Genomic DNA, 25,767 nt, shown 5'->3' on the forward strand with positions numbered 1-25,767 from the left:
ATAGTATTAATTTTGAAATAAATATTCTATTAGTAATACAGTTATAAATGCTACGCCAGATACTCTTTCACTGTTTGAGTAGATATTTCACGCATGGCACTTTTCAGTTTTTCCAAACTTTAGGTAGAGAGGAGATTTTTTTATTTTCATGTGAAGTTTTTTTTCCTGGATTTCCATGTATTCAGACCTCATCCAGTGCACAGTTTCCTGCAAGTGTCACGCTTTCAGTGATTGATCCCTTCTTCCAACAATGCAGGAAAATCTTTCTGGATTCTTGGTTCTAGGTCCTGAGTAGACTATGAAAACATAAAAACAGCTTTTCCTTGCCTTAGGTCTTACTTGTGCCAATTTCTAGCTTTTCATATCTCAGTTATATGCACTTGAACACCTTGACTTTTCATAAAAATATCATTTTCTTGTCAGCTGGGACCCCAAACCTGATTTTTGTCGGCATCTCCTTTCCTTCTGTCTTGAGTGAAGAGGGGGGGTTTTGCTATCCTGTAACTGTGTCATCTGATCTGGTTTTGTATTAAAAAATCATCATCAGGCTGTTGAGAAAAACATATGGAAGGTAAGAAATGGAGATGAACTGGGGGAAAGGGGTAAGAAATAGGTATATTGCTTAGAGGTGTCAAAAAAAGTCAAAGAAAATTTAACAGGACCTACTAAGCCATGAGGAAGGTTATGATTTTATTTACTGTTTCAAGTTGCTTGGATTCTTAAGAAACCAGCCTTTTTGATAGTTTGGTTAAAATACGTGAAGTAGTACATGACAATTTCCTTTCTTTTTTTTGACCTTAAATGTTTTCCTTATGATAAATGCCATGGCTGACCACTGGCAGGAGGCGAGAGGCTGGCTGGCTAAGTCTTGCTTCCCTTTTTGTTCAGCACAGACAGGTGGCACATCATCAGCTTACTCCTTTTGTAGGAATGATTTTTGGAAAGCTGAAACTTGGGCTTCTGTAAAGCAAATATCCTATTCTAGGAATTCGGCATAAGATTCTGGACCCAATAAAATGCGGCAAGCTTCTGTTGACTTCAATGAAAAGGAGATTTCTGGCAGGGGAGGTAAGAGTTGAAAACATTGGCTTCCAATGATTATTTGGTAGGTGGTTGTTAGAGCTGGGCAGTCTGTTTGACTGCTTTAATGTCTTATTTTAACATTGACTGGTCTAGATGGATCTTTCCTTGCAGCATCACTGAATAGGCTTCTCAAACATTCAAATGCATTTTAGGTATTCAGGCAATTTTATACTAAAAACATTATCTTGGTGTTCTTTTGGTGTATTAGCATTTAGAATTCCTCTCAGTTTATAATTATCTATACCTTTATATATCATGTTGTCTGCATCTTTCAGGTCTCTGTTGAAAAGTAAATTCAATACAAAGCCCTGTTCCACTCGGTTCCATGCATCCTCCCAGCTTATTATTTTACTTTTTATGATTTTTCTTTTGTTTTCAGTGCTTTATCTAGATTTCAGGTCTCTTGTCTATGATTCTTTCCATGAAAACTTGAAATAGTTTTTTGAAGTAAAATATAGTGCTTTGCTGAAATTCAGATAGGACCGTTATTTTAAAATGTTTATTTTTTTAAAGTCTATCTGATTTGTAGTATAAGACTTTTTACAATATCACTAACAAATAATTAATAAGCAATTGATTAAAAGTAGCACTCCTTTTTCACTTTCTGCTGCAAAATTCCCAAAGTAATTCTGAAACTGGAGCCTACAGTTATAGGATACAGCCAGATGCATCTGGGAGATCTTGATCCATGTTGATACTCATTTTCAGTGGCAGACAGAAGTTACTGAAGAATTCTGGTCAGCAATTGTACCCTCATTTACTTTTACTGTGAGATAAGCAGGCCACTTAAGAAATGCTGGACTCTGGCCACCTCCCTATTATTCCCATCCAGCAGAAAAGAGAACAGCTCAAGGAATGCTTCTGGCCAGGAGCCATGGTAGCCCAGTGCATTTCCAAGTGGGAGGAAGATACAAATAGCTGAGACACAAGACAGCATGTTCCTGCTCGCTTGCAGACTGCATGTAACTGAATTTTCTTACCGGTATAATTAAGTTGGTCTAATTGAGACGTGCTGAGCATGAGCTGGCTCAGCCAAGACGCGGGCCTTTAGTACCCATGAATGAGGGCAGTTCTTCGCTCGGGCTTGCGCTGCTTTCTCCCTGTAGCATTAAAAAGTGCACTCAAGTGCAATCGTCAGAAGGCAGGAATACTTTAAGTGCCAGAACCGATGAACCCATCGGAGAGTAAGGGAATAAGTAGGAAAAGGAAGTGAGGAGCAATGCTCTTTGGGAAGAGATCTACCATTTTGTTATCCTTGTTTGGCACCTCGCACAAAGGGGTCTGTGCCTAGGGCTCATGGGCACTATTATATCTGCAAGAGTAATTGAAAAAGAGGGAATATGTGTATATTTGTGTGGTGGTTATTTTTAAATTGTATTTATTTATTTTCCTCAACCTGAGCAATGTAAGTAATTTAAACACAGCAAGTGAGGTGACAGTGGGAAATAATTATTTCAGAAAGCTTGCAAATGTGCCCTTATAAGACAAATTTAGTTTCTTTTTTGAAAAAAAGCAACATGAAAAGAGGTGGAAATGCAGCACAGGGTAAGAGTAAAGAAAAATTTATGATGATGTCTTCAGTAAGGAGACAGTTGTCTCCTGGAAAGAGAGAAAACCACATAACAGCTATTTTTGGGTGCCTCTTGGTGAACAACTCTCCTTCAGGCTTGCTGTTCTTTTAATAGAGATTTCTCTTTTTGTATTTATGTTGCTGCTTTGCAGTATTTTGAAAGTGGGAATGTATGTCCAAAATTTTACTGGTTTCTTTATAAAAAAATCTGAAGATAAAACTGCTTTAGCAAATGGCTTAATGATGTGTTAAGAAAAAAAGTATGTGACGTACATTGAATCTTTTGAGCAATCTAAACTGAGGCCTAGTTGCCAGGTTCATGAATATCAGTCTGTGATAGTGAAACTGGAGGAGATGGACTGAGGTGACTTTTACACTGGCCCCTCTTTCAATCCAGAGGATCCTCCAACCAGACAGATCTATAAGCAATATTTGGAGTATGAGGAGAAGAACAGGATGGAAATAGCTCAAATTTTCAGTATGTCTTCAGCAGCTGGTTCATTTGAAGTACTTATTTGAGCTATAGGGTTTTCTGGTTTTTGTATCTATTAACAGCAAAAAAATAACTGGGTGTAAAAGTAGCTCTAGAACACAAACAAAATTAGGATTAAGGGAAAAATTGAACCCCTTCCAATACATGACTGTGGACAATGTAGGAAGCTGAAGAAGGAAGTGAAGAGTACTGCAAGAGGGGAGGAAAGTGAATGTGCAGATATTCCAGAACCTCAGTAGCAGTCATCCTTCTGCTCTAGCAAGGCTGTGATGACCATGAATTTCAGCTGTGAATCCATTTGCCCCTTCCCTTCTCTCAATCATGTAACTCTGTAGTGAGCTGATTTTCTGGAATTTATGTGGATATACAGATTCTCCTCCATTTGGAGGAATGTGACTCAGTTGATTATGTGAGATCCAGTAGAGGAACAAACCTATATATTTGGAACGAAATTTAGTTCTTATATTGCAGTACAACAGCCTATGACTTATAAACAATTTAAAACTGCAGTGTAGGTTTTTCAGATATTTAGAATTCCAAACACCACCTTTAAAGTATACATATTCTGTGGATGTAAAGTTTGGATTAAGGAGTGTTGGACTGCTTCTATTAAACCGTGTAAAAAGATTAGATCCATTTGAGCAACGAGCCTGAAGTGCTTTTTTTGCTGTTTAAGAACAGTGCTTGTTTTTCTGTATGTCTGCAAGGCATCCCGATAGTTTATGTTGCTCTTGGGGTGCTGTACCACTGATCCTGGCTGGAGGTAGCTGAAGTGGGGATGTGGATAACATAGTGCGGATGTTTTTCTGTTTCTTTTATCTATATTTTTTTTCTGCCTTCTGCATTTGCTTCGGTGTTATGGTTGTTGCCAGTCTGAGAGTGGATAGCTTGTGGGTGCGACCAAATTCTTATTCACTTCACGTTCAACTTGTCACAGATAAAAAATATGTTACTACAGGACAGTGTTTTATTGTATTCTTGATCAAACTACTCGGATGTTCATTTTGATGGATGATGATATCCAAATGATCACAGTGCAGTCTGTTAGTGAAACAGACTAACAGACTGTTAGTTTCAGTCCCTCTTGATTTAAATTAGGAATTAAATTCTCTCCAATTCTGCCTGGTCATAGGCAGTCTGATACTTTGATAGCATGTTTACATTGCAAACTTCCCAATCAAAGTGTTGCTCAGAGTAGGCAGAGGTACCTGTTACCGGTGACCTAGTGTCTGGGCTGAGGTGGTTAAATAGAGAATTCGCATCTCTCCTGATAAACGGGAGAGACATGGGTTGTGGCTGCCTGGTGGTAGCCACCGAGCAGGAGGGACCTGCTGAGAGCAGGGAAGGAAGCGTGGCTGAGGCAACTCAACCTGAACTCGTGCTCTCCCATGTAAGGGTTTTTCTGACGCTCAGCTGCACCACCACCAATCCTTTGAATCTTCTTATTCATGCCAGATCACTTGCTGCTAATTGGAGTTTATATTCTGTTAAAATGTGTTCCTGCTCCGACAGGCCAGACCTGTATGGAGCACCTTCGTGAGCTCCCTCGGTGTCCGGTCAAAGCCGGAAACCTTTAATTTGCAAGCCCAGCTAACACAAGCAGAGGTCTTGTAAGCAAGCTGACTGCTTGTGACTTCGTGCATCTTTAGGAGTGGAACCAAATGCTGTTCCCAAATGTCCTTGAGCAACATTTGTGCCTCTAATTACATAGTAAGTCACACCTATCTCATTTCGTCATCTGCTGGGTGACGGCACAGGTGTTATGGATGGTGGAGTTGGATCCTTCTTATTTTCTGAGGGCCATGTTTTCTTTTTCTTTTTGGCTGATTGCAATGTGAAGTGGGGAGCTGTCCTGTGGCATGTTCTGCAGCCTGGCACTCATGACCCAAAGTTAATACTGCTGTCTGCTCAGGAAAAGGCCTGGAACAGCAGACATATCACCTGTTTAATAAAATAAAAAATTGAAGCAGCATTTTAAGCTTACTGAAATGTGCAAATTGCTTGCTAGGTTTCAGTTTCTGAAACAAATTCCCAGAACTTCTGTATTAATTCTTTGAGAAATTATTAAAAGCATTTGTGGGATTATTCTGAGCTCAGAAAGCAGTAAGTGTCAGGCTTTTAACAGAGGAGATGTGAAAACCAGGGATAGTTGTGGGCCGTCTTGAATAGTCATGTTAGTTCTTTGCTGTTAGAAGGCTTTTACATCCTGGACTGTGGGTCTTTTTCCCCCATAAATTATCCATTAATAGTACTTTAAAAACGCTTTCTCTTTTTCTTTTTTGTTTTTAAATAAACACTTTAACAGAGGAGAAAAAACAGTTTTTGTATCCTTTTAAGTGACTTTTTTTCTGAGAAAGTAAGTTTCCAGCACTGCTTCAGAAATCCAAAGGAAATAATAGCTTTTGAAATGCAGATGCAGAGGGTATTGTGAACTCTGGTGTTTGTATTGTCTGTTTTTGGAGTCTGTCACCTTTAGTAACTTAAAATCACTTGAATATTTCTTTTTTTTTTATTTGAAGTTGCCTGTATGCTTGTTGGAAGCTATTGCGGGTTTTTTTTTTGGTTTTTTTTTCCCCCAAACTTAATTGAATTGCAAATAAAATCCGAGTCAGTTAGTGCAAAATGTTTTAGGGGAGAACGGAGGGAAAACAATGCCACGCCATGATCTATTCGCTACCATTTCTGGAAAGGGTCGAGAGAGGCATCTTTCATAATGCCTGACAGCTTGCTGCTTTGACCTCCTCCGAGCATTTCGCTGTTTTCGTAGTGAGTGGGTAAAAGACTGAAAATAAACCAGAGCGTGACATGATGCCATTTTATGTACCCGCCTGTTACAGCTGCGTCTCGTACACGGCCGGTGCTCTGTTTATGGCGCCTCAGGTGCGCCTCGAGGTGCGGCGAGGGGAGCACCCTCACGGACCGGGGGCGGGGGGGGGGCCGGGGCTGCCCCCCGCGCTCGCCCCTCACGCCAGCCCGCCCGCGGAGGCGCGCGGACAGGTGCGCGGCGGCGGTCGCGGAAGGCGACGGCGGGCGGGTCCCGCCTCCCGGGGCGGGCGCGGAGACGGGGGCGGGGCGGGACGGACCGGCCGCGGCGGCGGCGGCGGGAGGGCGCAGCAGGGGCCGCCGCGGCCGCAGCATCGCGGCGCGGTGGCAGGGATGGAGCCCTGGAAGCAGTGCGGGCAGTGGCTGATCAGCTGCAAGGTGCTGCCGCCCAACCACCGGGTGACCTGGGAGACGGCCCAGGTCTTCGACCTGGCGCAGACGCTGCGCGACGGCGTCCTGCTCTGCCAGCTCCTCAACAACCTCCGCAGCCATTCCATCAACCTCAAGGAGATCAACCTGCGCCCGCAGATGTCCCAGGTGCGATGGCCGCGCCGCCCGCGGGGGTCTCCGCGTGCTTTGTCTGCGGCTTCTGGCGGCGCGGAGGGGGAACCGCGGGGGTTGGGAAGTTGGAAGCTCCGCGCCCCTCCGCGCCCCTCCGCGCCCGGCGCAGGTCCACGCCGCCGCCGCGGAGGGCGGGCCCGCTCCCGCAGGGCGGTGCGTGTCAGCCGGAGCCGCGGCGGGTCGGACCCCAAGCGGCCCGGCAGCCCCCGCCGGGCACCTTCCGTGCGCGGTGCGGCCGCCCGGCCCGCGGGCTCGGCGCGTCCCGGGCGGTGGGGCGAGGGCGCGACCGAAGCTGCGGGCCGGCGGCTGCCAGAACCTCCGTGAGGGCGGGTTGCCTGCGGCGGGAGGCGGTTTGGGCGGGAGCCTGCCCGAGCCCCCCCCCGCCCGGAGCCCCGGGGGCCCCTCACGTTGGGGTGGCTGTGCTGAGGGGAAGTTCCCTGCAGCAGTCCTAGAGCCAGCACTTCAACGTTTCTGTGTACGCTAATAGTTAATACGAGCAGTTTACGACACAAATTGACCTCTTGCTTCTGGTTTTTCTGGAGGTACCTAGAGACGTGAGGGGGAGGGAGGGCGACGGGACCGGGAGCTTGGGAAGCGGCGACGGAGGGAAGGAGCGGGGTCGGTGCCGTTGGAAGTGGGAGGGCGGGCTGGCGTGGCTGAGGGAGCGGAGCCTTGCCTCGGCCGGGGAAGGCCCGGGCAGGGGGGCTGGAGGGGAGCGGGCGAGAGAAGCGGTGGTGGTAGCGCTTGTCAGCTGGCCTTCGCATCTGTGTGCGACCGATGAAGTTGCATGTTAAAGAGCGATTGGTAGCGAGAAATGGTGCTCTCGGTAGCTCGTTGCCTGTGTTGTAGCGTCTTTTTTTTTTTCTTCAGACCCTTTTACCTTTAGCTTTTTGAATTGATATTTTGGTTAAATAGTAATGACGTGCAATTCCAAATTTAGCCCCTTTTAAATGCGTTTTTTAGTTGGAACTGATGTTTTGTTACAGTGCCTCCTAAGGCTGGTTTCAGATATCGAGATAAGATTGTATTAATAATTCAATGAGAAGAGGGTCTATGTATAAATGACTTCCTGTCACAGCTTTGCGTACACCTATGCCTCTGCAGAGCCGGTGGCAGCCGAGCAGATGTTGTGTGAAAGGAAACTAGGCTGCTGAGCCTTTCATGTGTTTTAAAACATTGAGAAACAGGTACATTGTAATGTTTCAGTGTTACGATTCAGTTTTAGATTTATAGGAATAGAAATTGCCATTCCTGTTTAGGACACTGGCAAGAAGCAGCACTAGTACTGGATTATACTTCTGGGAGGAATATTCTTTGTCCATGTTTACTCACAAAGCCAGTTATTTTCTCTCTTTTTAATTCCTTTTTTTAGCAGCTGTGTTTTACTACCAATGGGACATTTTCTGTAAGCCCACAGTGCAAAAAGGGAAAAAAGTATCAGGTATATTTCAGCTAGTCAGAATAAAAACTCCCAGACCCTTGTACTAGATGTGAATGGTATAAAGGCTATCCCCGCGTACTTCAGAGCTCAAGTGCCTGCTTGAATTGCCTATGCAGAGGCAACACTTTATCCGAGTGATGGAGAGTGGCGGAGAGGGTTGGCTCCTCCGAACGGAAGAAACCACCCGGTAAGCTCTGTCTCTGCACCGTTCAAACTCTGTGAGAGTTTCAGGACTTGCTAAACTGTACCGCAGCCCTGGTTTATATTTTCATTATAGTTAGATTGGTTGCATTCAAACTGACCTTTTTTCAGTTTAGCTTGCAGAACTATAAATACTTTGTATCTGAACTGTTGGAAATGGTTTCTTGCCCTGCTTAGAATGGATAAAAAGTATGGAAACAGATTCTCACTTTTTTAATGAACTGGAAAGGTGTCCTCGTGATATTACACAGTTTTCTGGATAGCTAACTCATTGAATGAACTTCAGTTGGTGATTAATGTTGCTCGTCTGGACCAATATTATTTAATTTTATTTTTGATGGATTAAAACTATGGTGGTCTCCTTATGTCTACTAAAAATAAGTATCAAAATGCTTTGCTGTCTTCTTTCTTAGAGCAGGTTTGGGAATCAAGATTAATATCTATTTCTCTAAGTGCGTTTGAACTATGGATTAGAATTGTAGATCTTGGATTATTTATAATGCATATTTTGAACTTGAGCTTTATATATGTGTAACATAGCTACTGGAATTGTTTCAGAGCTATGACAATTGCCTTATCTGTGTGTCTGCTGTATGCCTGAGGAACCTGCACTCCGTGGTGCTGCAGACCACTCTCTCCAGTGGTGCATTTCTGCCCTGTGCTGATTTCACCCTTGAAATAGGGGGAACTGTTGCTGGATCAAAACCTGTAATGGATAACTCTACGCAGCACTAAATTTGCTGAGAATGTTACCTTTGCTGTCTGCGAGATCAAGATTTGGCCATCTTATTGAGGTTCTATGGGGTTTAATGAAAAGCCTCTTGGAGGAGACACTTTCTGCTGGCAAGGATCACTCAGTGAAAATTTCAGAAATTGTTATTAAAAATGTAGCAGGTTGGCATTCTGCGAGTTGCTTGTAGTTTGTTGCTAAGACTGTAAAGAGCACTTAGCAGTAACTTATGCTGAAGTCTCAGAGGCTTAGAGATTACTAATTTGGTGAGATCCACTTGGAGTCAAGCCCTAAATTGAGAGTTTTGTCAGAATAATACTTGTCAGTAAATTAATACATTTGCTGCATCATAGGATCTTGGGGTCTTGTAGAAACACTAGCTAACTCTCTTGTTCCTTGTGGGGTAGTGATTTATAGTCATCAGAGGCATGGGATGCTGGAGCAGAGTTGGTGTTAGGATGGAAATAGTCTTGACCGCTGACTGCGCAGTCTGCCTGAACATGCTGCTGTGTCTGTACCGCTTAGCTGAACCGTTTGAACCTCATGTGGGCCTTATCTGTCATCTTCTAGAATTGAGCTGCAGCTCCCGTACTCCCTGATCTGACGTTGTTTTCTGCTGCAGATCTTAGAATGGCTGGGGGGATTCTTACCACACAGTTTTTGAGCAATAAGAACAGAGAATGAGAAGTGTGGATGAAGGCTTCACAAATGGGCCTCATGGAAAGTGGACTGCATGGTTTTAGCCTTCTCTCTTACTGCTGTTGACATCTGTCAGACCTTTGTCTACAAACCAAGTTTTCATGTCTTGGGGGCTAGTTATAAATGCAGCAGCGCCAAAGAACTGGAAAGAGAGAGATGGTGCCTCAGGCTGACCTGGGAGTAGATGTCAGGCCTCTGACATAAGAGTCAAGTCTCTTCCATTTCATTACATACTTATTTTTTCAGAATGAATGTGGCAGATCAGACATCAGTGACGCTCATCAGCTTTGCTCAGTAGACCTTGGTAACCCCTTAAAAGCTACATGAAAAGCGTAGAGGGATTGTGACTGATGCTGCTGCTTCAGATGCTGCTTTTTGGTGGAGCCTCGTTCAGTCAAATAGGAGCACTGTTGCTTTGCTTTGTAAGCACCCGACTGCTGCCGGCTCTCAGGGCAGGAATACAAACCAAGACTGGTGATGCTCAGCATGGCAATGCAAGCATGTGCTTGACCAAATGGCAGTGGGTATGTTCTCTTCTATGGGCTGGCTAGCACAGGGAACCGCGTGCGTTTGTCCCACCACCAGCAATTCACCTTGTGTCACAGCTGTTCTCGTGGGTGGGCTGTTTTATGCATTTGAAATCTGCGGATTCAGCCTCCCTACCTTTTTGGAGATAACAATGCCTGTGTAAGAGAAATGTCTCGGTGGTTTTAGATTGCAAAACATGGGGTTTAGAAGCTATTTGAATGCTGGCTGGTTTTGTCTGTGTTTCTGTATGTTTATGAAAATATTTATATTTGGTTAGTGGAAGTTGTGCTTTGAAGAACAGAAGCTGATTCAGTCAGTTACACTTTCCAGAAAATAAGCCTCAGATGTGAAAGTATAAACCTCGCTTATATAAAGGATGAGCAGTGTTGTGGCTTTGCCAATGAATCTTCCACCTCTGGGTTGCCAGATGAATGCTGCCTAGCTCCTGTCTGAGAAGCTGGCATGTCTCAGTGCTAGGTCCCCTGTGAAAAATTACACATGGGCTTTGTGTGAGATTGGAAACTCTTGGGTTCACGGACATTCACATCCGGTTTTTTGGTTTTTTTTTTTTTTTTTCCACTGTAACTGAACAGAACAGGAGAGTGTTGGCTCTATTAAGAGCTCTTGTGTCAAGTCGCAAAAACACTTTGCTGTTTGAACTCCCACAAGCTGGCAACGTTAGTTGTTATTTTCAACCAGTGCATGTGCCGTCAGAAAAGGAAATTTGGAAGATGGATCAAATAATGTCTTTTGGCCTTTAACTGTTGGGGAGTCTGCCTGATTCAGACTTGAGAGTTGGTGTTGTGAAAGAGGTCTTACTGCAGGCACCATGTGAAGAAACACTAAACGTTGCAGCTACTGGGAACGGAGCTGGAAGAGGGAATGTGCTAAATGAACTGCAGAGATGTGACTGGTATGCTAGTGCGTTGCAGGGTTTCCCCTGAAGTGTAGCATCGATGTCTGACAGTGAGGTGGAGGATGGAGCACTGCAGCTCAGCATTTGCATCTTCCATGGGAGCTGTTCAGTGTAGCAATTCACTTTGCTCAGATGCTGCCTCTTGGCTAACATAGGCTGGTGAAAATAATAAAAATAGAAGTGATCCATAACAGAGAGTACAAATCCTAATGTTTAATCATAGTCATACAAGAACTTAAATAATTTATCACCAGAAATGTAAAACCTAAACCAACAGATTACGATGGATTTGCAGAAGATGTCATCTGTTTAATGCTTATCTTTTCTCTTTAATACTTTTCAGACTAGCTTTGAAATGGTTTTTGCAAGGCATTTAGTTAACTTGTGAGAGATTGCTAAACAGGAAAACTGCACTTAATGCAATACTGGCATGGGAGTTTACTAAAGGGGATGTTGACATAAATATTAAAAATAACTATTTCCTATTATTCTAATAAAAATAAACAAAATATCCCTCACTTTGTATTAAAAGTTCAAATGTTTTCTAATTTTAGGGAGTTACTTTTTTTGGTGTGACCATGTAGTCCAAAGGAAGTTCATTATCTTTGTCATCCATGTCATATTTTGGTGTGGCAACTGAGCTTTTGAGCAGGAGTTTATTTTTCTTGGTTAGAGTCGTATCAGGTAGCCTCAGGATGTGGGTGTGCCGAGAGACATACCTCTCGGTTTCCTCTGATCCTGCCCTTGGCTTGGAGCTTTCCCATCCCCCACAAATGATAACCATGATCTCCTGCCCCTAACTCGGTGAGCGTGCATCCCACCTCTGCAAGCTTCCCGCAGGTGGATACACTCACTCGTGCTTTCCCCTATGGGTGCCTGCCCGCAGCCATGCTGCTTGACTTTTCTCCCCCCCCCGCCTTCCAAATTTTAGCATAGGACAGCATGCCAAATGTCAGGGTATAAAACTTCATGTGCAACGTGGCTCTGAAAAGGAGGAAAAGGAATTGTCACTTGACTCTGCGTGTTATCTAAAAGAGTGGGATGTGAGTGGATGTGCTGACCTCTGCATGAGGATGTGATTTGGCTCTGGGATCTTAGGAGGGACCAGATGTGCTAAATGAGAAAACAGAACTGATACGGAGTGGTGCCTGTGGCCCTTCCCAGGAGTCATGGGATATCAGTAATCTATTTTCCTTGGACAGAGAGATCTTTGAGGGAAGTGGTGTGCAAAATAACTCTTATTCTGTGTTTGCTTGTTATGTTAGGTGCTAGGTTATTGAGTTAAGGAAGTACCACAAAGATGTATTTAGATTAATACAGTTTTTCTGAAACTGCAAAACTTTTTGGGCTTGAACAAGAGTTTGGGAACTGGTTCAGCTTTTATAAGTGTGTAGAAAGAAGAGATGTGTTAAAAAAAATAACCCGTCTTTTTGAATTATTTAAACTGACTGTGTATATTCCATGTAATTATTTAAAAAATGTTTTTGAATGTTTCAGATTTTTTCAATCTCTTTGCTTACTTGCTGGTACTTTGGTCCCCTCAACTTCTTTATTGCATTTAACTTTATTTCCATGATTCATCTAAATGAAAGCTGTATTGGCCATAAGATATATCCATAAGAGGTATTATCTATAAAAGATATATTTATCCATATGTATGTTATATATACATATTTTATACATGTTGGACTTGGTAAAATATTTTGAACAAATATTTGTTCAAAGCAAAACCTTAATATGACCTCTATGCTTTGTGCTAAGAAAAGCAACTGACAAAGAAGTAGTGACCCAGTTTTTCTAGGTAATTCTTGTTACCTTAAGAAGATGGAGAAAATAGTATTTGAAAACTGATGTAATGATTTTTTTTTTTTAATTTATTCACAGTGATTCTTTTTGTTTGGGGGGGAAGGGAAAACTGCAGTTATACTGTATTGTAAAGCTTATTTTACATGCTATATTTATCATACAGTTATTAAATGCAGCATATGCACCTTGCCAAGAATTGTCTCAAACGTCCTCTCCTGCACAAAATTTTAGTGTGCTGGAAGCTGTCTAATGTCTTAACAGGAAAAATATTTGTACTGGTTTCTCACAGAGGCTATAGTGTGTGCCAGTAGTGGATAATTTAAATTAATGTCTGTGTATGGCATGCTGCTGTGTTGTGTGGGAGAAGCCAAGTTTTTTTCTGAGCCTTGTGTGACAAAGGTGGGAGGCCTGTGGTAGTGGCAAGTTGAAGGACTGCATATGGAAAGAAACTAATAAATCAAAAGGGCTGAAGGGGAGAGAAAAGGATATGTAAGAGGAATATATAACAAGTAGGAGGAAACAATCAAAAGAAACAAATATGAACTAGAGAGAATGGTCATGAAAAGTTGGGAAGCTGGACTGAAGGGGGTGTCAGCAAGCAAGACACTTGGGGATTTTGAAAGAGGACAGGAAAAATCGTTTAAGATTTATCCCTAGGTAAGTACAGAAAACCAGTCTTGGATGTGCTGTGTTACTCTCTAATGATAACAGCATTATCATTTAATGGTGGCGTGCTGGTCTCTGTTATAATGTACTGCCTTAGGACTGTGAGGCCCAGGAGGTTATTTATCAGGCTGCAGCACTGCACATCAGCATGGGTTAGTACAGTATGTTGGTACGATCTGTGCAGTGGTGAGACAGAGGATCTTCGATTTCTCACCTGCATCCCTTTCCTCCTCTCCTTTAAAGGTCAAAAGAGTTTATTAAATTGTGGGTGTAAAGAGTAAATCATAGGTGTGAAGAAGGAAATACAGGGGGTAAGGAGGGAAAGGGCTGCAAGGTGAGAGGCAAGGCAGCTGCTGGTGGGCAAGTGGTGAGGGGGAGGGCCCGGGAGGGAGCGTGATGGTGCATCTGTTGTGGTTGTGCCAGTTGGGACACAGCAGCTCCTGGCGCTGGCATAGCTGAGCCTGGGCTTGACTGGTGCGGGCGTTGGGGAGGAGGGTTAACTGGGAGCAGCAGCTACCAGGCTGGTGAGAGGCATGGGCAGGAAGAATTTTCAGAACACGGTAAAATAGAGGCAGGGAGGGAAAGAGACTGTTTTCTGCTGAAGTGATGTTTGCTCCCTGACCAGGAGCTGACCCAGATGGAATAGGACAAGTGTCTGTGGCTGCAAAGGAAACCTGCTGGAGTGTGCTTCCCTCCGTACACCTGCCGTGTGCCGGGGAGAGGAGAGCTTGCATCCAGTCATGAATGGGTCATTGCCTGTCACAGGCAGGGAAGTCCAGGCTCATGCCCTGCATTGCGTGGGTATCTCTGAATACAGAGGAAGATGTATTGTTTTATTAGGTCACTGACAGTTTTATCTTCTTTAAGTTTTACTTGATATAGAGGTGTCAGTTTTTGAACTCATTCCCCCCAATATTAAAATTGTGTTTGTAGTTCTTTAAAAACCAAACCAAACAAAAAACCCCATCAAAACCCATTGACATTTATTCTTGTTTCTGTTGCTCCAAAATAGCATTGCGGTCCTTCCATATTATTCCATAATACTCCATAGCAATGTTTTGTACTACCTTACACCATGTTATTTCAGTATTTCAAAAATTGTATTTCACAGAGGAGTAGGAATTGATGTGTACTTTGTCAAATCAGCTATTAATTTTTTTCCCTGCACTTTCCAGTTTACTTGGCATCACCTGGAGCTACCTTTTCTTTCCTCTTATTTTGCTTTGACAAGCCAAGTTTAAGACTTCAGGTATTGTGAAATACCAGCTGTTTGCTAAGACTTGTGATACGTAAAATGCAATCTGAACTGACATCTCTATACTAAGGTTTTGAATGTTTATAGATGTTCCCTTAAAGCTCAGTGAATGCTGTTGGCTCCAGTTGAACGCATTGTCAAGTGAGAACATATCTTTTAGAAAAGTATCAGTCATTGACCCTTTCTTTCATCCTATATTAAATAACAATAGTGGATGTCTTGGTAACATGAAACACTGAAGGACTATCAACAGGATATTTGATTCTTTATATATTCAGAACATGAAACCTTAGTCACAAATTGTGTAGTACAGTGGTATCGTAGCAATTTGCATAAAAACCACTCATGTACTATTTAAAACACTCTTGCAGACCTACAGGTATGAACTAATGTAATTGGGAAAATAAAGTTCAGCTGTCTTGTATTACATTCCAAAATATTTTGGGCCTGTAAATTGCCTTTACAGAATTTTATTTTAAAATTGGTTAGTAGGCATTCATTTAATCTGTCATTACCTATTTTTCACTAGTTTTATCCCTCTAAAAATCTCTTGAAAGTTATTTTAAATGATGTAGACAATATGGTATGATTGCCTTGCAGAAGCAAACAAAATGTATATTTCACGATGTTGTTATAATCAAATGTTTTCTGAAAAAAACAAAACATAAAGCATTTTTTTTTTAGAGCGTTTTTTAAAGTGGTTAAACTTAGCAGGACAAGATGATTTGTACTTCCAAAATGCTTAGATATGCCCTTTAATCCTGACACCATCAAATTTACCTATTTGTTTCTGTGTTGTGTAATGGTATATACTGTATAATCTATACTTAGGATACTTTGTACCATTGCTTGTTCCTACATTCTCATTGTTTCTACATGGAAAGAAGCCTTATAGTCCACTAAAGCAGAATGATTAGAGCTTGGCCCTTGAAAATTTTGACTGTCAAAGTAGCCTCACTTCACTGTTGTGTAGGAATTTGATGCTAAAAAAAATTAATGCATTGTTTCATCTGCCCACACTCTAATAGTGTAATAATGACAGCACCATCATAGCCTGTGTAATTCCTTGTGCTTTGCTTACATGTTGGCAGGCAAGATTTAAATTATACTTACATATTTCAGTGATTGACTTCAAATTCCCACCAACTACTACCCCATGTAGCACTGATGCCTTGTATCAACTGATAAAAGGCCGTGAGGGCCATGCTATTTTTCCCTCTGAATTCCTCAGGATCTATAAGTAAATATGTCTGATTCCAGTGCAGAGATGGTTAAAAGTAGATGGAGGACCACACCTTCACTGCAGTAATGTGCCTGTCAGATTTTAGGTGTCTCTGGATGGAGATATGGTGATGATATAGTCCTACCATGTGAACTGTAACTCAGGGTAGACGCTCATTAATCCTACTTACCTCTGTAGGATTTAGATCAAGCTTTGAATTTCTTTTGTCTGGAGAATAAGTGAAAGTAGGAAACACCAGAGAGAATGTTCAAACTATTGCTATTGCCTGTAGCTTCTTTTACTCTCAAAAGAGGAAGACTGAGTCTCCCTGAAGTGCCCTTGCAGGATGCTGCCTTTGGGCTCATGGTCAGTTGATGTCTGGTTGGTTGAAAGGGGATTTCTGCCAAGCTTTAAAAACCTAGCTTGTATTTAGGCAGATATTTTGAAAATCTCTTCGTGCTACTTTATGGCTCAAGTTTTGCATTTCAGAGCAGTACCGGTTTTGCTAAATTGCACCAAGTTGCGTGAGGAAATATTTAAGTTTCACTTTCTCTTAGTGGATTACCCTGCATGCGCGTGCACAAAGTGATGCAGGATTTCAGGTAGTGTCAAATACTTCTCTGAATTGGCAATTACTTTTTTTTAAATATTGTTGAAAATTCCTGCTGAGCTTTGATTTCACACCTTCCTTTTCTCTTATTTTTTTTGTGGATCTTGCTTAGGTTTTGGGATGCTTGATACGAAGTAATAGTTTTTGGGCCTTACCCAGAGGGCTCGTTTGGGATGTGAGTGTGTCCTCTTAGGGCTGTTTGGCTCTAGTGAATTCCTAGAGCATTTTCAAAAGTGGAGAAGATGTTAAAACCTTAAGCGGTCTTTAACAGGTGTGTAAATGTACTGATGTTTTATGGGAGCCCTAAATGGGGTTCACTTGAGATGTTTTGAGTTCTGCCTGTTCCTCTTATGTCCTGATCTTCTTTATATCCATGACAAAGAGGGCAGTGTGAATTGACCCACTGCTGTGCCTTGATGTGAATCACTACAAGTAGTCATGAGAAAGTTATTCAGGGTCTGTGTTCATTTAGTTAGCAGTTGTGGCTGGCAGCACTGAAAATGGTGATGCATCTTCTCTGTGGATTGTGCTGAGGCCACTGATTTCACTGTAAAGTATGCTGAACAGATGGCAATCTTTGTAAAAGCTGAGGTTTAACTCCACATTTGTTGTTCTCAGTGAAGCCTTTAAGTGATATTGTTGGTTAGAAGGACTGTGCCTTAGAAAATGCTTGTAGCTATCGTCTCTGTGCTGTTGCAGGTTTTATGAAGTGTTATGGAAATGACTCCAGTAATCGTATTGGAATGCCTCTATAGTTGTATCAGAGTCCTATAGATTTCCCTTCCTTGTGGAAGACCCTGGTAAATTGATTAGCTGAGATGAAAGCCTTTGCTGACTGGGACCCGTGTGATTTGCATGAGAATACAGACATGATGATGGGAGAGGGTGTGGATGTAGGAATGGCTGAACCATGCTGGGAACGGGGGGGGGGGGGGGGGGGGGCGGGGGCTGCTCTTCATGAGACACTCCTGAGCAGCAGACTGGAGTGTATTTCAGATTTGTGTGTCTTCCCAGCTATAATTGCTCAGATTCATGGATCCCTGGGGAATCTGCTTAATTTAAACTATCTGCATTCTCTTTTCTGAGAATTTAGGTTTTTGTAGCTTGTATACCCCGTAGCACATCATGTTATTTCAAGAGCACAAAGCTCTAGCAATAATAAATGTAATGTGAGGTTTTTTTCTAGTGTTAAAAATACCTATTATGAAATGAAAAACATCTCTTGCAGTTGTGTGGGGTTCCCAGTTATGATGACAAGTAATCCCAGAGGTTGGTTGGGTTTTTTTTTTGTGTTTTTTTTTTTTTTTAAGAAATTGTAAGTTGTTTGCCATGGCCGGTGGGAGGAACGTAAGAAAACAACTGCTAATTAAAAAATTCCTGAAACAAGAGGGAGTGTATTTTGTAACGTTTTCTCTTGGCACACCTTGCTAGGAATAGGCCTGAGGAGCAGATCCTTCTTCCATCAGTATTATAACAGTTGCTGTGAATTCATGTGACCTCTGATTAGCAGTGAAGAAGGGCTGAGATGTTCTCCTTTGGGACAGAACTGGTGTTTTCATGGGGTTTCTCTCCATAGGTCTCCTGATGGTGGTTGTCATATTAATTAAGGACTTGGTCTTTCTGGCTTAGAACTCATTGCCATTTCTATGCTATGGGAAGGCAGACGTGGGGAATGGCTCTCTAAGTCTTAAAAACGGTTTTCAAAATTTGTGGTTCAACATGCAGGACCACAAATATATTTTGCTAAAAGGTTTATGTTTGGAAATAAGACTCCTAAGTGATGTATCTTTTTCATTCCAGTGAGGAACAGTGATTTCCTCTAACGTTGTTTGTAAAATTTGTGGTGGAGCAGGAAAATTAGTCCTCAAAATGTTTTGCAGGAATGCCATTCTTGAGAGATGTTCTTTAAACTATTTGGAAAAGCAATGCAGGAGTATTTAGCTCTTCCTGTTTTGTGCTGAATATCATTAAAGTTTGACCTCAGAATCCAGTGTTTCAATAAAGTCACGTTAAAGTTTAATGAACTTAAAATGCCTTTCATCTTGATTTGAAAGAGCAGCAGATTTTGAAATGTTAGGATTTCTGTAGGATACTTCATTTTCCTGTCAGGTCTGTTAGTGACAACTTCTTTTCAATTTTCCCTGTTTCTCACATTTTTCTACCTTCATTCAGGTGGTTTGATCTTATCTATCAGAAACCCAGACTGCTCTGTGATTAGTAAGAGGTACTGCTCTGACAGGTCTGGGCTTTCTTTTTCAATAATTTTTTTTTCTTTCTTTCCTTCTTGTCTCTACTTCTCCCTCATTTTGACTCGTCTCAGTTCTGCAGCTTGTTCTGTGCTTGTGCTCTCTCCTGTCAATCTGGATTATATTACTTTCACTTTCTCCAGTTGCTTTCTCCCTCCCCTCATATTTTCTTCTCCCTTCAGTGCATCTGTTTCCTCTTTCACTTCTTTCCTGATGCTATTTCTTCCTTTCAGCTGTTTTTCCTGCCCTGTTGTCTTCACTGCTCCTGTTGGCCTCATCCCTCCGCAAATCCTCTGAAATCTGTTTCCTACATGGATGAGAGTGTCTTTCCTCCGGAAGCTGCTTTCTGTGTAGGTGAGAGTGCTGGGCAGGAAGGCTCAAGTGGAAGTTATGCTTTTAGGACCAGTGAACACAGGGGTTTCAAGGGACCAGACAGTGCTTGAACAGCAGTCGCATGTTGGGCTGTTTTAAGCTGCTTTTCAGTGACTAATTTTCATAAATCGTGATTGCTTTGATTTTACCCATTATTTAAATAATTTCTGCCTCCGTCCTGTTGCAGTCAGACGTTTCCAACATACGTGAACATGTCCCCAAAATTGTTTTGCTGCTTGCTACAGGTGACAGGGCAGACCACTCTAGTGGGGAGCGATGAGGATGAATGCTAGTGCTGGGAGTCTGCAGGGTGAATCAGCCACTGTTGCTGGAAACTTGTTCTTTTCAAAGGCAGCATCACTTGATTCCTGCCCTTCCCACCAACCTCTGAAGGTTTGTGCCACAGTGGCAGTGTTTGACCAATAATTTTTCTGGGGTTGTGCCCTGAGGGAGCAGGTGGGGATGGGAATGGTGGTTTTTTTTTTAACCACTTTTCAGATTGATTATGTATGTTGCTTGCAAGGCAGAAATAGCCAGCTCTGCTAGCCAGCACGCTCATCCTGCAGCTCCCTTGTGTTGGGCATCAATCTCCATGGTTTCTTCTTCTCCTTTTCCAGTAAGCTCCACTTGCTCTTCAGGGGCTGACAGACATGATAATTTTATTTCTGCTTCCCAGGCTAGAGGTGAGAAGAACTATTTATACTCAGGGTGAAACAACCACTACAACTAAGTATCTGTATTGTGAGATAAAAGCATTTGCAACACTATGGTGTCCCTGAGGGATTACCTTGATAGCTAATGGCAACTATAAATCAGGTTAGATGGAAGTTTAAGAATAACTTTATCAGAGATTACTTAGAAACTCTTTTCTATTTTATTCAGACTACAGTTTGTTTCTTCAGGTTTCTGGAGTTATGCTTGCTTGCTTTCTGTGGATGGACACAGTCTTTATAGGCCTGATATAATTCATAGGTGTTGCAGGCAGAGAAGGAGGTGATGCCCAGCTGGGTACTCCACCAAAGTCTGTGGATGTGCTGTAATTGAAAGCTCAGTAGGGTCAAGGTGTAAATGGTCAGTAACTGTCCTGTAAACAAGCACCTCTTGTCTTGATTTGTTCACATCATTTCTCCCCTTGTGAGGGTGAAGCAGTTCAATATTACCATTTGAGAGTTTGGTTTTTTTTAAGGTGCTCATGGAACTAAATTAAAATTTTGTCATGCAGTTCCTGGTTTAATGGGGAACATGTATTTGAAGAATAATTATTGTGACATTCATCCTACCATGCTGGCTGATTTTATGGTTTTATATAATTTGAAATACTAAAGCAGCATTAAACTATTTGTTTCATGATGAGATGCTGATGAGAATTTAATCCAGGTCAGCGATTTTTTTTTTTTTTTTTTTTTTTTTTACTTTGGTATTGGATCCTTCATAACTTCAGAATAATTTTCCTCACATGCCCCTTCAGAACTGAAATATACTTCGGGGAAGGAGGTGGCTTTTGCTTAGTTTTCTAGTTGCATCAATGCCTTCCATCATCAAAGTTTTCCACTGTAAAGCCTGGCCCACTCTTTTATGCTTCCTTCAACTTTATTCACTTTTTGTAGTTGTGAGAGTGATTTTTAACTAGATAAATACCTTCAAAAATTTGGTGTACTCTTTAATTTAGGCATGTTCTTTTCCAGCCATTATCATGTCTCTGTATTCATTTATCGATGTGCTTAGTTTTCTAAGTCTCTGTGCAGGACAGGAGTGACTGTGCTGTTTTCCTTCTCTTATGAGGATGTTGCCCCTCCTGTATCACCTACACCTTTGGCCTGTTTCACTGAATTCCTGATGCTGGCTTCTGAGGAGTTTTCTCATTTTCAGCACGATTCCCTTTTCCTGTAAACAAACATGTTAGGCGTGGGCTATCACATTGTGAAGGTATTTCTGCATTTTTGGGAAGTAATGCTGTACCCTAGTCTGTGCCTCTGATTTTTTTTTTTTTTTTTTTTTTAAATAGTATTGCTAGAAAGTTTGTTAATGTCCCAGGGGGAAAGTAAGCTAGGGATCTTGAGTGGCTACAGATTCACTGGAAGGACGCATGATGACCAAATACTTTGTGGGTTTTTCTGTAAACATTAGAAAAATTATTACAGTTATGTCTACTCCCTTAGTATTAATGATAACACACTGTTGGTTGCCTTAGGATGATTAAAACCTTCTTTGGAGGTAGAAGCCTTCCAAGAATTAGAAGGAAGGAAGAAATAAATGAATGGCAGATGTTTCCTTTTTTCCAGCTGGCTTTGAAATGGGTATGATTTTTTTTTTTTAAATCATCAAAACTCAAGTTTTCAAAACAGTAGCAGCTGACAAGAGGAAGTGATTTCTGTGTTGTTGTGTTAGGAGGTCCTTGGATTTCCTATCCGTGTTCTTCAATGTCCTCTTGCATTCAAGAAATTACCACATTTAGCAGACAGACTGGGCAGTAACTTGACTTGCTTTGACAGAAGTAGAGATAGGACAACTTATTTTTCACTAGTTCTCTGCAGCTGTCAAAAAAAGAATAAAATAAAAAATACTGTCCAGTGGCAAGGCATACTGGTGTTAGAAAGGGAATTTCATTTGAACCAGAGGATCTAAGACTTATTTTCTATTCTAGCTCTCTGATGACATTACAGGGTTGACCTCAAATCTATTACTTTCAGTAGCAATGGTGCTAATTGATCTCCCACAAAATGTGCTTTGAACATATCTCAAAGGTTTTAAAAGTTTAAAATCTGTTGAAGTTGAAACTATTTCTTGCTGGTTAGATCTAGTTATTTACAAAAATGAAATAAAATAATCTATTGTTACATTTATCACTTATTGCTTACATAGACTGATAAATATTACCCCTGATATCCAATTTGATATTTCTGCTTGTTTTTTTTACTTAAAAAATAAATTCTGTGTAGAGAAGTTGCATCCCTTAACTGTGGTGTTGCTGTCATAAGTGGATAGGGTGGGCATAGTAAAAAATAATATAGAAGGTGGACAGTTTCTTTGTTCCTCTGCCATCCTTATAGAGTAATTTTCTCTGAATTACAGAGAACAGACTTCTACGAACTTTAGTTTGCATTGCTTATTGCTGGCAGTGTTACACATTTAACAGGCTTTAGCAGATGTTAGGATAACTTGTGTCTCCACAACTTAGACTGCTGTCCCTTTCTGCCCTGAGGAGACTTTTGAAGCAGGTGGGAATGCTTGAGCAGAGTGGCGATGGGAGAGTTTGCCAAGAATATGTACAAAGATGCTCACCTCCCGATGGGATGGCCTCTGGCTGGTAGCGGATCTTGACAAAGGTTTTGGTAGACCTGTGAGTCATGTTTAGAGGATGTCAGTTGTGTGTGGCACAGCCGTTCTCAGCTGAGGAACAATGAGTCACAAACTTGTGAGTTTCCAGTCCTTGGTACAGAAAATACCCATGTAGCTGCTCTCGTGGTTTCATTTAGAAATAAATGAACAGTGCAAAAGTTAAATAATTCGGCTGTATGCTTCAGATCCCTACTGTATACTGACTTCTGGTCTTTTTTTAAAAAACACATATTGAGAAGTAGCATATTATTGTCACAAATGGAGAAATGCTAGTTTCTGAAAAAAGCAAACAGGATCTTAATACAAATATTTCCTGAATAATGTAGCCACAAAACTAGTTGCAAGGGTCTATTCTAATTGTTTTGCCTATTTACTCTCCTGCCCTTGTTAAACATAACTTCACTTCTGATCCATGCAGAAGGATGTTGCTGAATAATTTTTCTGTCTAGTTGTTCACACTATATTATCTTCTTTCAACAAATAGAACAAGTTTGTCTTTTGTTACAGGGACTCTGTGCTGCTATTCTGCTTATCTGACTTAAAAGCAAGAATCAGCCTTGAGGTATTATTGTGTCCACTTGTCTAAAAATCGCTCTTATTACTTGTCCTGTGCAGAGAACTATCTCCATAGAGAGGCAGAGAAAGACCTGTCGTCGTTATAAATTCCCAGTTACAAATTGCGTATATATTGATTTTGTTATTCTTTCTAATCTCCACTTGCTTTGTTGTCTCACCAAGCTATTATGCCTTTTAGAAGACAGTAACTGGTCCGTGACCGTATTGTATTTTACTTAGATTTCATTGTATTTAGTTGAACAGTCTGTAGAACAAAATAATACTAAACAAAATCAGACATAAAACTAGGCTTCCTAGACAAAATCTAGGCTTCCTAGACATTTTTACAGCTTAGCTCCAATGTTTGCATTCAATATGTTATTTAACAAAACACTTAAGGAATCATTTGTGTTGAAGTGATGTTCTGTTAGGCAATTTAGTTAGCTGATGCCTGTTCAGAGATCTGAAAGTATGTTATAGCAGCTGTGTGTATTGCTTTTGTATGTGTTCTTTTGTGTAATAGGTTTAAAAAAATATTTGCCTACAGCTTGCAGGTAGATGCTTTCACTGCCCCTACATTATGTTGCTATGTTTTCCTTTATGTATGCATCAGTGCCAAGACCAGTAATAGGTTACTGCTCATGCAGATTTTTTTTTTTGCCATGACAAGAATGACTGTTGGTTTTTCTGTAGATTTGTGCAAGTAGCCAGTATCTTGCTACAATTTGGCGTGCTTTTTTTAACTTAATTTTGTTGATGATACTAAATTTAAGATGATAGGGATGTATTTATAAAACCAAGTTAAATTGTGTCCTGCTAGCATACACCGTTACTAAAATAGTAAATAATTAATTTGTTCTATGTGTATAAGCACTTTATGATTTTAATAGGATTAATTTTATGAGTAGAATAGGCTGGATCCAGCCCTCTTCACTAAGTTCAGAAGACCAGCAGAGCACTGTGTGAGGACCTCCTACATTAGTGATTCTCAGGTCCCCTCTATGGTAGAACAGTTCCGGCACTGATGTGTGTATTATTTGTAAATTTAAGAGGGATGAAAATATGAGCATGAAACTTATGGTAACCATTTATGCAGCCTTTCTTTCAGGGATGGGGAATACCTTTTACAGGTGTTTTTAACAATGGTTCAGGAAATTCACTTTTTGTGAGGTCACCAATATATGTGCAGTGTTGTTCTGAAGTCATTCAGCTGGAAGTCAGTAGCTTAAAGACTGGGATGAGTTCTTTAAACTACTTTAAAATTATCCTTAACACAGTTCATCATCTACAGACACTTGGAATAATGTGGCAGAACTCAAAGCACATTGTACTTTTATAACTGGAATTATTATTTTGGTAGAATATTCTGTAGTTCTTTTCCCAAGGTGATTGCATAGCAAGAGAGTGAAAATACCTGGTGGCAGGATAGTTGTATATGATAAGGTATTGGTGGCAGAGTACCCCGGGTGGTTAAGTGGAGCGCTCTCGTGCGTGACATCCCATTCTGCCCCCTGCTCTGAACAGTTGCTCCTGGGCTTTATTAACACCCCTCGATTTTGTAATCTATATTGCAGGTACTGCCAATACACAATAACAATAAACCTTTTTGCCAGTTTGCTGGTTGCGTTTTGCACTGCTGAAGGATTTAATTATGGGGTCTGAGATGGCGCCCTGGAGGCTGTGTGGAGGTGTTAACCTTGCTCTGCATCTTGGGCTCCATGCTGCTCTCTTGTTGAACAGGCAGCTTTCACGTGTGGTCTTATATGATCTCCCATGGACTCTACCTGCTGAAGACTGAGGACCAAATCTTTTAACAATTATGTTGGGTTCTTTACTGAACCTGCCTTTATGTTGGTTCTAATGAGCTGTTTGAAACAGCCATCTATATTACGGTAACTTAAGAATAATTTTCTTAATTGAATTTGAGAAAAATGTGATATTAGTATCTCAAGACTCAGCACATAGTATGGCTCAGTAATGCAGACTTCTCATTGGTGCCCACATACTCCATTTAAAACACTGATTGTACTGTAGCAAATTGCTCAGTAGACTGAGAGTCTGGATAATTCTAACTTATACTCTGCTGCAGAGCTTTCATAGTATTCAGTTTATTCACCATTTGATTGATTGCTTTGGGCTATCTAAAAAATACTGGCTTGTGCTCTAGAATTTTAATTTTAAATTTTTTTTCTTCTCTTCATAAATATCCTTCCTTCTCATGAGACCATGCTCATGGTTATGTTTTACTTTGTGAGATGCCAAACTGACATCCTTTGAAAGAGTTTTGGACTGTTTGTTGGTGTACTTTGAATGTTACTGTGAGGCAAGGCATCAATACAATTCAGCCATGACATAAAATGGGCCACATATAGAGGTGACAGTTGAATTTCCATGAGCATTCGCTCATTTGCCACTGCTGAGATGATCACAGATGTTAATTCATACTAGTGGAAGTAGGTGTTTATGTGATTTTGACACATCTCACACAAATTTGGGCTGCCTTCAATGATGCCTTTCATTTTGGCAGACAGCTGGGGTGAGTGAATGCAGCTTTTTAGACAGCAAGGGCCAATGATGATGTACAGCTGAAACATTTTACATCAGGTTTACCTTTCATTGTTTGTCAGCCTTCTTAAGGAAGGAGACCTATG

The 25,767-nt window shown here is 41.3% G+C and overlaps 1 protein-coding gene across 6 annotated transcripts in view; it reads left to right on the forward strand.

Annotated features, from left to right (window-relative positions):
• The first annotated feature begins 852 nt into the window (after nt 1-852).
• VAV3 (vav guanine nucleotide exchange factor 3) overlaps nt 853-25,767 on the forward strand; it is a 183,258-nt gene continuing 158,343 nt past the window's right edge. For 5 of the 6 annotated variants that reach the window (XM_052800929.1, XM_052800932.1, XM_052800931.1 and 2 more), the window contains exon 1: nt 6,236-6,506. In XM_052800929.1, the coding sequence (XP_052656889.1) occupies nt 6,303-6,506 (204 nt within the window). In that variant the 5' untranslated portion in view covers nt 6,236-6,302. Of the gene's footprint in view, nt 1,069-6,235; nt 6,507-25,767 lie in introns of those variants that run through there. The other variant, XM_052800935.1, reaches the window with a different exon arrangement.

Source organism: Harpia harpyja, chromosome 11 (genome assembly GCF_026419915.1).
Source record: "Harpia harpyja isolate bHarHar1 chromosome 11, bHarHar1 primary haplotype, whole genome shotgun sequence".
Classification (NCBI taxonomy): Eukaryota; Metazoa; Chordata; class Aves; order Accipitriformes; family Accipitridae; genus Harpia; species Harpia harpyja.